Genomic DNA, 12,263 nt, shown 5'->3' with positions numbered 1-12,263 from the left:
CAGATAAGACAACATTAACATGCTTATCAAATGAATTACATTGTAACCACAATTGAGGAAGTAGCAGCAGATATTGCTGATGACTAAATAAATAGTTCTATAAATATTTAATAATATATTTATTTACTTAGTTATTACAAAAACAACAACAACAATACATTTGTACATGGTTATTATAGTTAACTTAAACTAAAACCATAAACATTTTCGTTATCTGAAATAATATAAACTTTAAATTAAACTTTTTTTTTTATTTCAGCTAGTTGCCAAGGCAACATTTCATTCAGATTAACTTGTTGTAAAATAACTAAAACTGAGATTAAAATGAATAAAAACTATATAGACAAAAATAAAAAAACAACAACAATAATATAAACACACAACACAACAAAATTACTAAAACCTTTAACTAAAATGAACGTGAAAACAGAAAATATAAAAATAAAAACGAATTCAACATATGGATAAAAACTATTATAGCATTTCAAATTATGCTAAAATAACACTGCATTTGTCACACCTGATGCACAAATGATCTTTTATTAATTTTATTCATTTATTTGAACTGACTGAAGTGAATTCAACGCGCTTTGCATTGTGGGCAAAAGCAAATCCAAGATGGCGGCGAGTAGGCGACTGCATAAGGTAAATATTCCGAAAAATCTTCTTTTATGCATGCTAAACACAGATTTTACTCGATTTACCTCCGTAAATAGGAGTATTGTGGACTTGAATCACTGTTGGTCGGAAAGCTGAAACTTTAGAGCACTCTGGTGTGAAATGTGACGAGAATGATGAGGAAGAAGCTAACGATCTTAGCCGTAGTTCGAATTTACACTTATAATGGAAATTACGAGTCAGATAAAGCTCATAAGATAAGATAAGATTATCTTATAAAATAATCAGTGCTCTGGATGAGTCTAATTTATGGCGTGCTTCAGAATCAACTTTTGCACGTCTGTTAAAGAGTGTCGTCGTTGACAGGTGATGTCTAGTATATAAGACAGAAACTACCTGATCTGTAAGTTTATCAAGTAAGATCAAATCAAAAATAGTGATCGAATTAAAATACATTGAATAATAACTAGTTTAAGATAACGGATGAAATTTTCTGCGCGGTCTTTATGATACAATGAGAAAGAGAAACAGGAAGTATGTCTGTTTTCTTCCTTTAAATCGTTCGTAATTGATTAAATCTGTTTAAGATGAAATATTAACGATATTTTGATAAATATATTAATTGTTTTAGTTTTGAATGACTTTAGTCATATTTCAAACTCCTGTGCTTTGCAGCCTGTTAAATGCTCAAGAAATAAAAAATAACAATTCTCAGTATTTTGCATGAATTTGTGCCATTTTAACATATTTAAATGAAAACGAGTTTTTACGATGTAAATATAACTATAGATTTTTAATTACAGATGAGAGTTGTTCACATGACCACAGTGAAACCGAAAGTATTTTGTTCTCACTTTGTGGTTTCTCAAATCTCTCAACAATTAGAGAAGTATCAGGCTTCTTTGTACCATCGTATACTATGTGTTAACAGGAACTTGATGAAATCCGTAAGTCTGGAATGAAAAATTTCCGCAACATTCAGGTGGATGAGTCCAACATTCTGACCTGGCAAGGACTCATTGTTCCTGTAAGTTTGAAGGCGTTTCATGTATTTTATTTAATGTGAATGTGTTTTCTGCATTAATTGCATGCATAAAAATATCACCGTCTTCTCTCGATTGAGCCATTTTGCATGTACCCCGTTTTCTCTTTCAGGACAACCCTCCATACGATAAAGGTGCGTTCCGGATTGAGATCACATTCCCTGCAGAATACCCCTTTAAGCCTCCGAAGATCACATTTAAAACCAAGATCTACCACCCGAACATTGATGAGAAGGGTCAGGTGTGTCTGCCGGTCATAAGTGCTGAGAACTGGAAACCTGCAACCAAAACTGACCAAGGTACGGCACGTCTCGAAGCCCTTTTATCTCCCTCACACTCGTAAAATATTGCCATTAAATATGTTTTCCCCCTCTTTAACCAGTAATCCAGTCTCTCATCGCCCTCGTCAACGACCCCCAACCAGAACACCCGCTGAGGGCTGACCTAGCGGAGGAATATTCAAAAGACCGTAAAAAATTCTTTAAGAATGCTGAAGAGTTCACAAAGAAAAATGGCGAGAAGCGGCCAGTGGACTGATATCGCATGGGCGCATTTCCCTTGTTTCTCCTTTGCCCACTCCTCCAAAACCGTTTCCCCCAATCTGAGTCCCCGCCAGTCCGCCCTCACTCTCGGTCCCCCGTGGAGCATCCCAGCCGCATTTCACCTTCGGCAGAAAGACCCGTGACTTCTCAGCCTCTGGGTGTCGAAGTGATTTGAAATTGTGATGAGGGGAGCGTGCGAATGAGAACTTGATAAAAGTGCTGAGATTTGGGGGTGGGGAAGGACGGGGGCGAAAAGGTTGTTCCTTTTAATTTGTTCTTAAATTGCACAGAGATGTGTTCAGGTCATGTGCTGTGTGATGAATCTTGACTGTTTTCATAGCAGACTACTACGGTGAACCAGAGTATAATGTTAAGTCGTTTCACTTTCACATTTATGACATTGAAGAAATCAAATCCAATAGTTTGTTTAATGGAAACACATAATACGTCAATGGTGTGTGGCAAATTTTTCTTTTATATTTCTCTCTCATCTCTGTATTTTATTTTATACATTTTTTGCTTGGGTTGCACTGTCTTCTGTGGAATAAGGTTTCATGTTCGTCAATCTCAGTTTGTAACACAAACTAGTCACTGTCACCAATATAATGTTTATTATGTCATAAAAAGGAAAGCAAAACTTGATTTGACTTTGTGTCTGATTGAACATCATGTATCTCAAGACCTTTCTGGGACACACAAATATTTAAGACTCTTTTAAAAATTCTTGGTAACACTTTAGATTAAGGAGTACATATTCGCTATTAACTAAGAGTTTTCCCTCAATAAACTCCTAATTTCCTGCTTATTGATAGTAAGTTGGAAGTGGCAGTAGTAATGTTTAGGTATTGGGTAGGGTTAAGGGATCTAGAATATAATCATGCATTGATATGTGCTTTATAAGTACTAATAAACAGCCAATATTCTAGTAATATGCATTCTGATAAGCAACTGGTTAATAGTAAATAGTGTTCCCTAATCTAAAGTGTTACCGAATTCTTCTAATAACCTCCCCTTTTAACTGCATGTGAGCTATACAGTCGCATAGGAATAGTAATATCTCTTCACTAGTTAATTCCTGGATTTTGCAGAAATTTACACGTAAGTATGGTGACACAATCACTGTACCAAGTTAAAGCAATAGTACTGTTTTGTCAAGGTTAAAGGATGTATTTTTTTATCACAATAGGGGGTTATGCAATTAATATAAAAAAAATAAATAAATAAAAAAATAAACCTGTGCAGTCCTATAGTTATGCAAAATCCAAAACATATAGTATATCTAACGATGAAGCACTTTCATCATCATGGCCATTAGGGGGCGTTTGATGCTTCTGATCCAGGAAAACGTGGACCGCATGAATCGCCAAATCACTGAAGAAGATCTGATTACAATACTGGATTAAGGACATTCAAGGTAAATGGCTCGATTTGTGCAATTCTATTATAATATATTTTCTTTATAGACTACAGAACTGCACCGTGCAATGAGTTTACTTGATTACAACAAACTACCATAGTTGCCGCCAAAATACACAAGTACTTGTACGGTTATTGCCAGCTGATATTGTGATAATTTGCTATTAGCCACCAATTTAATCCAAAAAAGAAATCAAACTAAATTCTCGGTAATGGTAGTCATACCTACAGCTTTACACACACTTGGTAAGTTTGTAAAATTTATAGTATTCCTTAAATTATTTTTTCAGGACAAAAGTGTATAATAAGATGATTAGACCATTTAACCTAGAATTTACTGATTTTCTCATATTGACAAGTGTTTTTATATATAATTCAGCGTTCCTCTGTCTATACAAATAGTGGTGGTTCCAAGGTACAGTGATGTTATCAGATGGTAAATTGTTTTATCATCATAGTTATTGACTACATTTAAGTTTAGTTGCATGTAGACCCTCTAAAATACCCCTCAGTTTTTTTAGTGACTTCTACAGCCAACACAGTGAACCCATTTTGTCGAAGCGCACACTTATTTACCCCCTCCCCTAACCTGCTAGAACCAAGATTAGCATTATTAGATACGGCACTAAGCAGCTCTAAATGGAGAAATTAGCCCCACTGGATTAGTCCGTCTAACGATGGGAGGCCAGTGTCTGGCGTTAAATTAATTACAGTTTAAACCATTGTGTTAAGAAGGTTGGGCCTTTCTGCACTTTATAACTGAAGGACTATGTTCGGACAAACACTGTGCTTACATAGTGTATAAAGATTTTTTTACTCAATCAACTCCTCAGATGATCAAATATACTGAGTAGGTGACATTGAGACAGACCTCAGACTCATCAAGAAATCTGCAGGGGGGAGTCAAAAGTAACAATTTTTATATTATATTATTTTATTTTTATATTCATTTAAACAATTATTATCAAACAATTATATTCATTTAGTAACATAAATATATCTTAGTGTAGGCTATATCTTTAGCGTTTTATAATTCATTATCTTCTTGTCGATCCACCAGTTCACATTTACAACTGCGTGTTTTCTGCGTAAAAATAAGGGTCGTTTTTGGCTTTGGTCTAAACAAAGAGCAGAAGGGCTTATTGAAAAATGCAAATTCATTCTCTGCCAGTGTAACAGGTGGCGCTTTTCGCCAGGAATATAGCCGTTTCCCCCGTAACCACAGTAAACAAAGCAGCTGACTTTGAAACTTGCAGCGCTCATATTTAATCAATTAAATAGCCTTTTTAAGTGTAAGCTATATCTCAATTGACATGTATATTTAGTTTTTTTCACTGGAGCACCACCTGAGTCTTCTTCTCCCATTTCTAGCAGTGATCATTGTTTCCTTCCCACGGTACTCCCTGCGGACATATCAATAGCATCACTGAGCTGTAGGTTGCCAAGTTGAGGGGACAAATGGGTTGAAATTTGTATGCGTTGATCGTGTGAGAAAGATGCGTTTCATACAAGATCTGGCAACTGGACCACCTTGGAATTTGTTGTCGTGATTATTCATATAATGAGGTTTGGCTCATACAAATTACGGGAGTTTTAATGGAAGCGAATGTAGCAAACATATAAAATACGTTTAAACATAAAAAAATATATATTTTTAATAGAAAGATTAAAAATATGGGAGAAATACGGGAAAATATTTAAACGGGATGAGAGCGGGATATCCCGGGAAAAACGGGAGGGTTGACAGGTATGGGTTTGACAGTGTAGTGCTTGGGCCATGTGTCCATTCACTGGTTTCCTAGAACCTTAGCTAAAAGTTGATATGATGAACTCACTGTCTATGATAGCAGAGCAACTGTGTGTGACTTTGTAGAAAAAGACAGAGTAAAAAGCTTCTGGCAGCAACATAAGATGTCTACACTGCAAGCATGCAACGTTACAAAACTAGAAAATTTCTGTTATAACAAAAGAAGCTCTTTACACTGCTACCAAGCAAATCATTTTTGTTGATTGTAATGGCAGCGTTCTATCAGTTGCTCACTACGTGTGCATTATGTTAGTGGTTGCAAAGAAATAAGAAAGCATTTGTAGTTTTAGGGTTCATTTTATTGAGCTTTCTATACATATAAGACCTTCAGTTTTGGGATTAGTGAAAGGAGTGTCCATGTTTCTTTTGCTGGGTCCATCCTTCAATAAAAGAGCACTGCTCACTTCCTAGACTGTTGGATGGGGGCGGGGATCTTGATATCCTGGCCCTTTTCCAGCCTCTTTTCACACTCGATAAGGTAGTTGACACCATCGACGACTAGCTGCACCAGTTCCACCTGGTAAAGAAAAGCAGTCACACCAGAGTTTGAGAATCTTATGCATGTAAAACTCCATGTAGTTAACCCACTGGTTTTGAATGACCTACCTCGGATTTGCCCAGGCGGTCAAGGTTTGAGATGTCGAAGATATCGCCCACTGCAGCTGTGTCCACACCTCCAGTGCCACGCTTCTGCAGCTGCAAGTTTTCCAGGATCTTTCCAAGGCGAGGGTCCTACAGGCAATTGTTTGCATTAGACAGGTTTCAACACTGGATATACCTTATATCCAAAAGCTCTCACTATAAGATAAAGGTAATTATTGTTACCTTGCTGAGCTTTGGCAAGCGGACGTGTACTCCAGCCCTGAGGCCGGTGCCCAGGTTGGATGGGCAGGTTAGGATGTAGCCAAGATGTTCATTCCACATAAACTCCCAGCCTCTCTCCTGAATCAAGTGTTCTACCTGTCCAAAACATGGAAGACATTAACCTTATAGGACAACTCCAGATAAGTTGGTTAATGATTAAAAGTATGAAGGAGATGTGGTTTTACCTGTTTGAGTCCTCTGCAGAACCTCTCAAACACCCTTTTCATGTTGCCACCCTTCTCCATGGAGATGACACGGGTATGGTCTTCCTCATTGATCCATATTAAGAATGTCTTCTCATTGTTATGCCTTGCAAATGATTGGATGTTTAAGAGACAAAAAAGGAGCTCTGTACTCTACTGTCAGTCATGCCAGCAAGTCCTTTTAAGAATGTCTTCTCATTGTTATGCCTTGCAAATGATTGGATGTTTAAGAGACAAAAAAGGAGCTCTGTACTCTACTGTCAGTCATGCCAGCAAGTCCTTTTAAGAATGTCTTCTCATTGTTATGCCTTGCAAATGATTGGATGTTTAAGAGACAAAAAGGAGCTCTGTACTCTACCGTCAGTCATGCCAGCAAGTCCTTTTTGTTTTATGAATCAAGAGTATCTTGCAGAAGTATCCTATGTCATGCATTCAATCTAACATTAAAGCTACATATGAATATGTTTTATCTGAATGCAGTTCTTTACTTGCAGGCAAATGTGAGAATATTTATATTGTGACATATCTTGTTAGTTACACAAAAGGTGACCAAATCATGCCAAGAACTTTCTAAAGCCATACCAGATGCCTCTTGCATCTGGCCAGTCACGGGCCATAAAGGCACAAGTCAACAAGGGGGAAACAGGTTTGTCAAACAGGAAGTGGTCCTACAGAAGGATGAAAGGAAGACAAGGTGGAACTGGAGGAGGATCACAGAGTAAGAGGAAGACCAGACACTTGGAACATTTCTTGAGTCAAATGCAACCTACAAAAAACATGAAAGATAGGAAGAAGGGTCTAGAACTAAAGAGTGGGGACTGTTTGGGGTTGTACTGCCATGGCTTGTTTTCTCTCCCTCTAGCCTTACCATATCCCACGAGCATCTGGCCAGTCCCTGGCCATCCCAGATGCAGTGAGCAAAGGAGACACAGGCTTGTCAAAGAGGAAATGCTCCTAAGCCATGCCAGCATGAAAGGAAGAGTTCAGTATCATGTTGTGTGGAAGCAACTCAGTTAAAGTCCCCATGAAATCAAAATTAAAGTTTTTTGGGTGTTAGTATCAATATGTTAGTCTTAAGGTTATCTATAAGGCAGTGTGCTCCAAAACAGTCTAGTGCACTATATAGGGGACAGGGAACGATTCAAACAGTGTAAATATGCTTTCCATTGAGGAAAAAAAGAAGTCTGGTTTAGCGCTATGTCACGCTAACCACCGCACCGCACACACACTCTGCTCCGGTCCAGAGACACGATAGCACGGAGCGGATCACATGCGCGAGTCTATTTGAATTCTACACAGAATGCTATATTTTATATCAATATGGACGAGATTGTGGCTGGCATACCCTGTCAAATGTGGCTTTACGGAGCTCAACGGCTCTGAACGGCTCTAGCCCAAACTGTGATATAAACGAACGCTATTGGCTATTTTAAAAAGGGGCGGGGCTGCTTGATATGTCCCACCCTTTCTTCCTGTTTCAGTTAAAATGACATTTCAGGGTACCTTAAACCCAATCACATTATCAACCAAACACTTTACCTAGAACCCTGTCGGGACCAAAGTATCCCATGACTGAAAGAGCTTTATGGAAGCAACTCACATCGATAAGTCTCTGCTGCTCTTGTTCAGTCATTTCAGTCAGGCTGTAGTAATGACCAGAGAGGTCTCCCTTTAGGCCAGACAAGGCCTGGATCGTGACCCTTTCGACTTCACGTCGCTCAGAGCGGCTGCAGGCAGGGGGAAGGCTGAGGCCACGTATACTGCGGCCTGTGCGCACACGGGAGGACAGGACGTAGTTTTCGTCAAACACGCCTGAATGGATCTGGAAGATAAAGAACAATCAGGAAATGTTGATAGAGAATAGAATTAAATGGAAATCTGAGAAACTAATTTTGCATGAAGAAATAAAAATAGACGTGCACCTTGGAGGCATCCAGGTCAGTGGGATGCTTCATGGTCCTTGGGTCATAGCCATTGTGTCTGTCCTTGATTACAGGATCAAAGATTTCAGCAAACACCTGCAACATCATTCAAGCAGAGGAGTCAAGGGTGTTGTCTCTAGATTAGTTTGCATTACCTTGAAAAGACAGGAGAGGCAAAGCAAGAACATGCAGAAAAATCAGCTTAAACAATAATAAATTAGATTTGGCTAAGCTGGTTTATTTTGTTTAGTGGTGGTCTAGTTAGCAGACCAACATAGCTGTACCCTTAACCAGCAAAACTTGGTCATTCTGGTGAAGCAGGATGGTCAAGGAAGTCTTGCTGGTTAAGCTGGTTAAGAAGCCAGCATCCCAAACACAACACATGCTGTTGACCAGCTGGTCATTTCATCAAGGTTTGAACAAAACAACCTTTGGAAGAGAAGTTGTATATTATGTCACATTAAAAAAGCATGAGGTAGTTTGAATGTATTGCTGTACCTCATAGCTCTCCTCATCACCAGCGACCATCCCAACTGTCTTGATGAAGGGATGACCAGGGTTGTCCACACCAGTCTGAATGCACTGGTCAAGAGTCCAGTTGTTCGGGGTGATCTTGTCCCTGAGTTTGGCATAGATGGCTGGGGTCAGCGCACTGGCCATGCAGTTGTTGTGTTTGCGAAGGTCAGGGTAGTCTGCACTGTTGAGGAACACAAAGTCAGATCTTTAGTCATGTTCTGTCTTTGGGTTAGACCTAGAGCCTGTGGAAGTGATGACTGAGAGGAAAATGATGTCCAAATTGTTGGCTATCATGCCCCATGGCATTCTTGTTGGAATGAAGAGCGTGTTCAGCAGTAGAGTGATGCAACCTTGATGTAACAGGGAGCACTACAGAAAGTAATTTCTCTCTACTGCTATAAGACTGTACAACTCATTCACTATTTGCATTCAGAATTGGCTCTGGCTCAAATGGCGCACATGTTGAAGTGATTTGGTCAAATCATGAGACTACACTAGTGAGGACTTTATAGTGGACTACTACATGATAATCTATCCAGGATTAAGTCAGCGTGGATTTAGAGGATTGCAAATAATGAGAGAGGCATTTTTGAGGCAGATGAACTTCTTGTGAACTGGGCCTTAATCCAAAATCTATAGCAGGGACCCTCAAATCTGGCCCACAAGATCCACTTTCCTGCAGAGTTTAGCTCTAACCCTAATCAAACACACCTGAGCAAGCTAATCAATGTCTTCAGGATCATTAGAAAATCACAGGTAGGTGAGTTTGATCAGGGTTGGAGCTAAACTCTGCAGCGCATTGGCCCTCCAGGGCAAGATTTGAGGAACCCTGATCTATAGGAATGTAACAGGAGACAGACTGATCAGAAACAGTTACTGTGGTTTCTTGATTGATGGTTTAAGTATGAATTTAGGTATGGGTTGTTGGTTTTTGATCACCCTAAAAGAGAAACTCGAGTAGTGCAAATAAGGTGACGTGTGGGACAGGACATAAGCTTCTTAAGTGTCATGTTCCCACCCATTTACCTTTCACTCAGTTAACGTGTGATACTTCATCATACAGTACATCATGACCATCTGATCATATTTTTTTCCATTACAGAACAGGTGCAAGTAAGTTGATGGAAAAGAAAGTACCTCACCCTTCTGGGTGCATTTGTTGAATGTTAAAATCTTATTAGCTTCTCATGCATTTTATTCCGACATGATTACTAAATTAGCAATGTGTTAAGTGACAAATGGTAATCATAAAGCAAGTCTAGATATATATTAAACAACAACTAGCTATATTTTATGCAATATTATCAATGGGATGTAATTGTACTCATGCCTCTAGTGCCTACCTGGGAGGGTAGAGTTTCCTCCTCTGATCTGCAGAGACGGCAGCATTATCGCTCATTAAGTAACCGGTTGCCACAACACCAGCTCCAAGGCTCGCCATGAGCAAGCCAGTGGTACGGCTCGACATCACCTTGGCGAATGAGCTTGCCATCTTCACACCGTTTCTTGTCAAAAAGTTCTGACGGGATCAGCACTGGTAGAACAAGGTGGCAAGTTTTTCACAATGATCATAGCAGTAAATACTTCTTTTTAAGACTATAGCTATCAAACAATCTTTGTGTTAGTTGATGGTGCCCTAAGCTGACAAGTGTCAACTGATTTAAGATGGCAGCTTACTTGTTTCTGACTGGTTACCTTATTAAGAGACTTGTTGATTAACTCTAATAATTCCTTCCACTAATTGTCCTTCACCAGTTTCTAAAGGACAGTTATGGAGGTTATGGAGGAACATTTATAATGTTTCTGAGAATTGTCCTAAATATAAGGCATAGTTTAGTAGTCAAACCAAATATCATTTTGTAATATTTTTCAAAGGAACATGTCAAATACATTTCAAATACACCTCTACAATTTGGAAACCCAAAAGTTGCTCAATCAATATTGGTTTTTCCACAGCAGATTCTTAAACTTTAACATTTGGTGACGTCCTTGACAAAGTCCTTTTGACACTGCAACTGGACTCTAAAAGTGAAAGTCTTATTAATAGACTAGCAGACTACATGAAGTGTTTGGAACGGAGCCCCAACTGGCACCAGTCTACCCTGAGTCCTCGTGCTCCGTCGTGACATTCTGAACCGGTCACACAAGCGTACACAAGACCCAACCAGATTCTGGCAGCTTGAACTCAGATCTACATTATACAGCAAAACCATGAACACTCTGTGATTCTTTAAAGCAGGTGGCCTGTCAGCACTTGACTGTGGTTTAATGTCTATCTCTCAGCGGAGTTGTTGGGGATTATTAGGATTCTAAATCAAGGATTAGTCCAGAATGTTTGGAGAATACTACTAAATAAGATAAACTACTGTTTAATGTCCTTAAAGATGTCACCGTGATTCCAACAAATGATTCCTATTGAAATAGTAACCTCTCCTATATACAGTAGGTATCTGCAATCTATTTTACAGTCATTCAATACAACATATCAAATGAGAAAAATAATTAAAAGATATACCAAATATACACTACAGCACACTCTGTTATTAATAAGTAAATATCCAAGCAAATAAAACAGTTGATCATTGGCTTGTCACTTTGCATCCAGCATTTTCAATATTTGCAATTTAATGAAAGTTTTCTCTGAATAAATATTGACATAAAGTGATTTTTGTGAGCAAGTAATATAAGAGAAAAGAGAGTTTTACCTGTAGAGTCTCCTCTGTTACAGTAGGCTGTGTCAGGAAGCACACAGTCTGTGAGGGAAGATGGCGCTCCTCCCAGGATATGGGATTAGAAGTGGACCTGATGGCCAATCCTCTTCCACGTAAATGCCAGGTCATAACCCATGTCTGTCGTCCGGCTTGTCCTTGAGACCTGCTGCCATAGTCCAGCATTTTGCACTGTACGCAGCCTTTTAAATAGAACCACTACCAGCTCTTTAAAACTTCTTAGTCTTACCTGGACAAGTGGACATCTAGAATACTTCTTTAATCACAGTTTTATCCCATTATCAAGTAACTTTTAGATGCACAGACAGGCAGCAAGGTAGCTGGCTAGAATGACAAAAACATAGGCTGATTATCTAAATGATCTTTTGCTATAATTCATCTTTTAAATGCATAATGGAAAACAAGCATTACAGAAGAGAAGACAAAAAAAAGTTTTATTTCATTAGTTACAGCTACATCATGGATAGATGTACAGCACATTTATGTCAATGACCGAAAAAAGATGTGAATTAATTTATGAAAAGAGGTAAAGACACTCCTTTAGGAAGTGTGCATGAGTTGACAGCATTATTTGAAAAAAAATAACAACAATGCAGGGCTGCC

At 38.7% G+C, this 12,263-nt stretch overlaps 2 protein-coding genes across 3 annotated transcripts; one reads left to right on the top strand and one right to left on the bottom strand.

Annotated features, from left to right (window-relative positions):
• The first annotated feature begins 581 nt into the window (after positions 1-581).
• Positions 582-2,839, top strand: LOC107731615 (ubiquitin-conjugating enzyme E2 L3-like). Its single transcript, XM_016542736.1, has 4 exons — positions 582-645; positions 1,550-1,645; positions 1,774-1,960; positions 2,044-2,839. The coding sequence occupies exons 1-4, from the start codon at positions 619-621 to the stop codon at positions 2,196-2,198; spliced, it is 465 nt and encodes a 154-aa protein (XP_016398222.1). The 5' UTR covers positions 582-618; the 3' UTR covers positions 2,199-2,839.
• A 2,879-nt stretch (positions 2,840-5,718) lies between these two features.
• LOC107731619 (creatine kinase S-type, mitochondrial-like) lies at positions 5,719-11,730 on the bottom strand. 2 transcript variants are annotated; one of them, XM_016542742.1, is made up of 10 exons: positions 11,637-11,730; positions 10,275-10,465; positions 8,914-9,112; positions 8,416-8,511; positions 8,094-8,315; positions 7,362-7,447; positions 6,476-6,599; positions 6,252-6,386; positions 6,033-6,158; positions 5,719-5,943 (listed from the first exon to the last, which is right to left on the bottom strand). In XM_016542742.1, exons 2-10 carry the CDS (start codon positions 10,421-10,423, stop codon positions 5,827-5,829), a joined length of 1,254 nt encoding a protein of 417 aa, XP_016398228.1. In that variant the 5' UTR covers positions 10,424-10,465; positions 11,637-11,730; the 3' UTR covers positions 5,719-5,826. The 2 variants fall into 2 exon arrangements, with proteins under 2 accessions (XP_016398228.1, XP_016398227.1); XM_016542741.1 differs by lacking the exon at positions 7,362-7,447 and adding an exon at positions 7,076-7,161.
• Positions 11,731-12,263: the final 533 nt, after the last annotated feature.

This window comes from Sinocyclocheilus rhinocerous, unplaced genomic scaffold (genome assembly GCF_001515625.1).
Source record: "Sinocyclocheilus rhinocerous isolate Xijiao unplaced genomic scaffold, SAMN03320098_v1.1 scaffold4808, whole genome shotgun sequence".
Lineage (NCBI taxonomy): Eukaryota > Metazoa > Chordata > Actinopteri > Cypriniformes > Cyprinidae > Sinocyclocheilus > Sinocyclocheilus rhinocerous.
Note: the sequence above shows the minus strand (reverse complement) of the source record. Positions and strands in the feature narration are given on the sequence as shown.

Bases quoted from the DNA above. Each gene is read 5' to 3' on its own strand.
- LOC107731615 (XM_016542736.1), top strand. From the start codon at position 619: ATGGCGGCGAGTAGGCGACTGCATAAG. The intron at 646-1,549 runs GTAAATATTCCG...ATGTGTTAACAG, and splicing joins CGAGTAGGCGACTGCATAAG to GAACTTGATGAAATCCGTAA. The intron at 1,646-1,773 runs GTAAGTTTGAAG...TTTCTCTTTCAG, and splicing joins GGCAAGGACTCATTGTTCCT to GACAACCCTCCATACGATAA.
- LOC107731619 (XM_016542742.1), bottom strand. From the start codon at position 10,423: ATGGCAAGCTCATTCGCCAAGGTGATGTCGAGCCGTACCACTGGCTTG. The intron at 9,113-10,274 runs GTAGGCACTAGA...GTTCCTCAACAG, and splicing joins AGGAAACTCTACCCTCCCAG to TGCAGACTACCCTGACCTTC. The intron at 6,159-6,251 runs GTAACAATAATT...AATTGCCTGTAG, and splicing joins GCTTGCCAAAGCTCAGCAAG to GACCCTCGCCTTGGAAAGAT.